Source organism: Blennius ocellaris (genome assembly GCF_963422515.1).
Source record: "Blennius ocellaris genome assembly, chromosome: 24".
Taxonomy (NCBI): Eukaryota; Metazoa; Chordata; class Actinopteri; order Blenniiformes; family Blenniidae; genus Blennius; species Blennius ocellaris.
Window position 1 is genome coordinate 14714265 of NC_137673.1, and position 1507 is coordinate 14715771.

Consider the following 1507-nt stretch of genomic DNA (forward strand, 5'->3'; position numbering starts at 1 on the left):
TCCAACCATTGAAGTGAATCAGGTACTTTGGGATCCGGTTTCCATGTTCATCTGTCGCTAGCAAAACATCAAGGACCTGGAATAGAAACGAGATCCCTTTAGGGTGTGCAGGGTTGCCGCCGTTCAGTGTGGAAAAATCACAGATTAGATTTATGGTGATTGTAAAGATGATTTTAGCCCAGCGTCACATCGAGCAGCGTTAGCTAGAAATGTGTTTTCTTGTAATACGGCAAATCGTGGTGGATGAGCTCATCTAAATGGCTCTTTTTGGAAATAAATAACTGATCTGCACCGATATGTAGCAGGCCAGAGTGATATAAATCACGTATTTTAAGCTTTTGACTGCTTTATAGCGGTTAATGCTAACAGCTACATGCTAACTAGCTTTGCGGAGATCGATAGAAATCCTGAGTTCATCTAAATGGCTCTTTTTGGAAATAAATAACTCATCTGCACCGATATGTAACAGGTCAGAGTGACATAAATCACGTATTTTAAGCTTTTGACTGCTTTATAGCGGTTGGTGCTAACAGCTACATGCTAACTAGCTTCGCGGAGATCGATAGAAATCCTCAAAACGGCTCGATTATTGTACCTTGCGATCACGCAAACGCAAAGCAAAATCGAAACGATACACTCACCGTTTTATCCGCCTAAATACGGCACGCGTGTGTTTGCTTTCGAGGAACAGGAGCATCGAAGCGGCTAACCGCTATCCGCTCGTTCTTTGCGTTAGCATGGCGAGACGGTGCGTTCGATTCTCACTATTTCACGAGACAGTCACGTTACTCAAAACACCGTATCGCCGTATAAAATGCATCTGGTGCTGGATTAAATGTAAAGTAAGGTTGACGTGGGAGGGGAAGTCTTAATCTTCAAGCATACTTTGGTGTAAATATATATTACGCTGGAAATGATGTTATTGGGAATCGTGCCGGTCGGCGACGGAGACGTAATCGAACGCACCCGGAAGCTGCACGGGAAATTCAAGAAGAAGCGGCGTTAAAAACCTGATGGGATTGTCTTTTGTTGTTTGACGCACGCGGTACAAAAAAAAGAAATTAAAAAAAATCACACATTGCCAGCTTGTTTCTTTGGGGCAGGTAGTAAATGGTGGAATATGTCGTCACTAACCTTGGCTTCATACAACACTTTCGCCTTGGAGGGATCGGGTTCGAAACACAGGACGCGCTCTCCTTTGTGAAATTGATATTTAATTCCCCGCGAACTCATTTGCTCATGGCGACGGCTTGATGGAGAGGAGGCATCGACCCGACTGTATCTTAATAAAAAATAAATAAGCCCCTTTACCCTTTCCCCGCCTCTCCGGTTTAAAAACAAACAAACAAACAAATAAACAAAAACAACCGGGAGTCTGGAAACACACCGCAGGAGGATGGCGCTGTTCTGGGGGTGAAGACGGTGCGTTCACGGCGCCTCGGAAATTATTTACTTGTTTTACTAAAATCAATGTGTACACGGTACGGGGGTAAACAAGCGGAATCAG

General features: G+C 44.1%; 1 protein-coding gene across 2 annotated transcripts in view; it reads right to left on the bottom strand.

Annotated features, from left to right (window-relative positions):
* Window positions 1–1303, bottom strand: part of LOC308147673 (MSL complex subunit 3-like) — a 14041-nt gene extending 12738 nt beyond the window's left edge. The window contains exons 1-2 of one of the 2 annotated variants that reach the window (XM_080519964.1): window positions 1135–1303; window positions 1–76 (exon numbers count right to left, since the gene is read on the bottom strand). The exon at window positions 1–76 is cut by the window's left edge and continues 7 nt beyond it. In XM_080519964.1, the coding sequence (XP_080376090.1) occupies window positions 1–76; window positions 1135–1233 (175 nt within the window). In that variant the 5' untranslated portion in view covers window positions 1234–1303. Of the gene's footprint in view, window positions 77–641; window positions 845–1134 lie in introns of those variants that run through there. The other variant, XM_080519965.1, reaches the window with a different exon arrangement.
* Window positions 1304–1507: the final 204 nt, after the last annotated feature.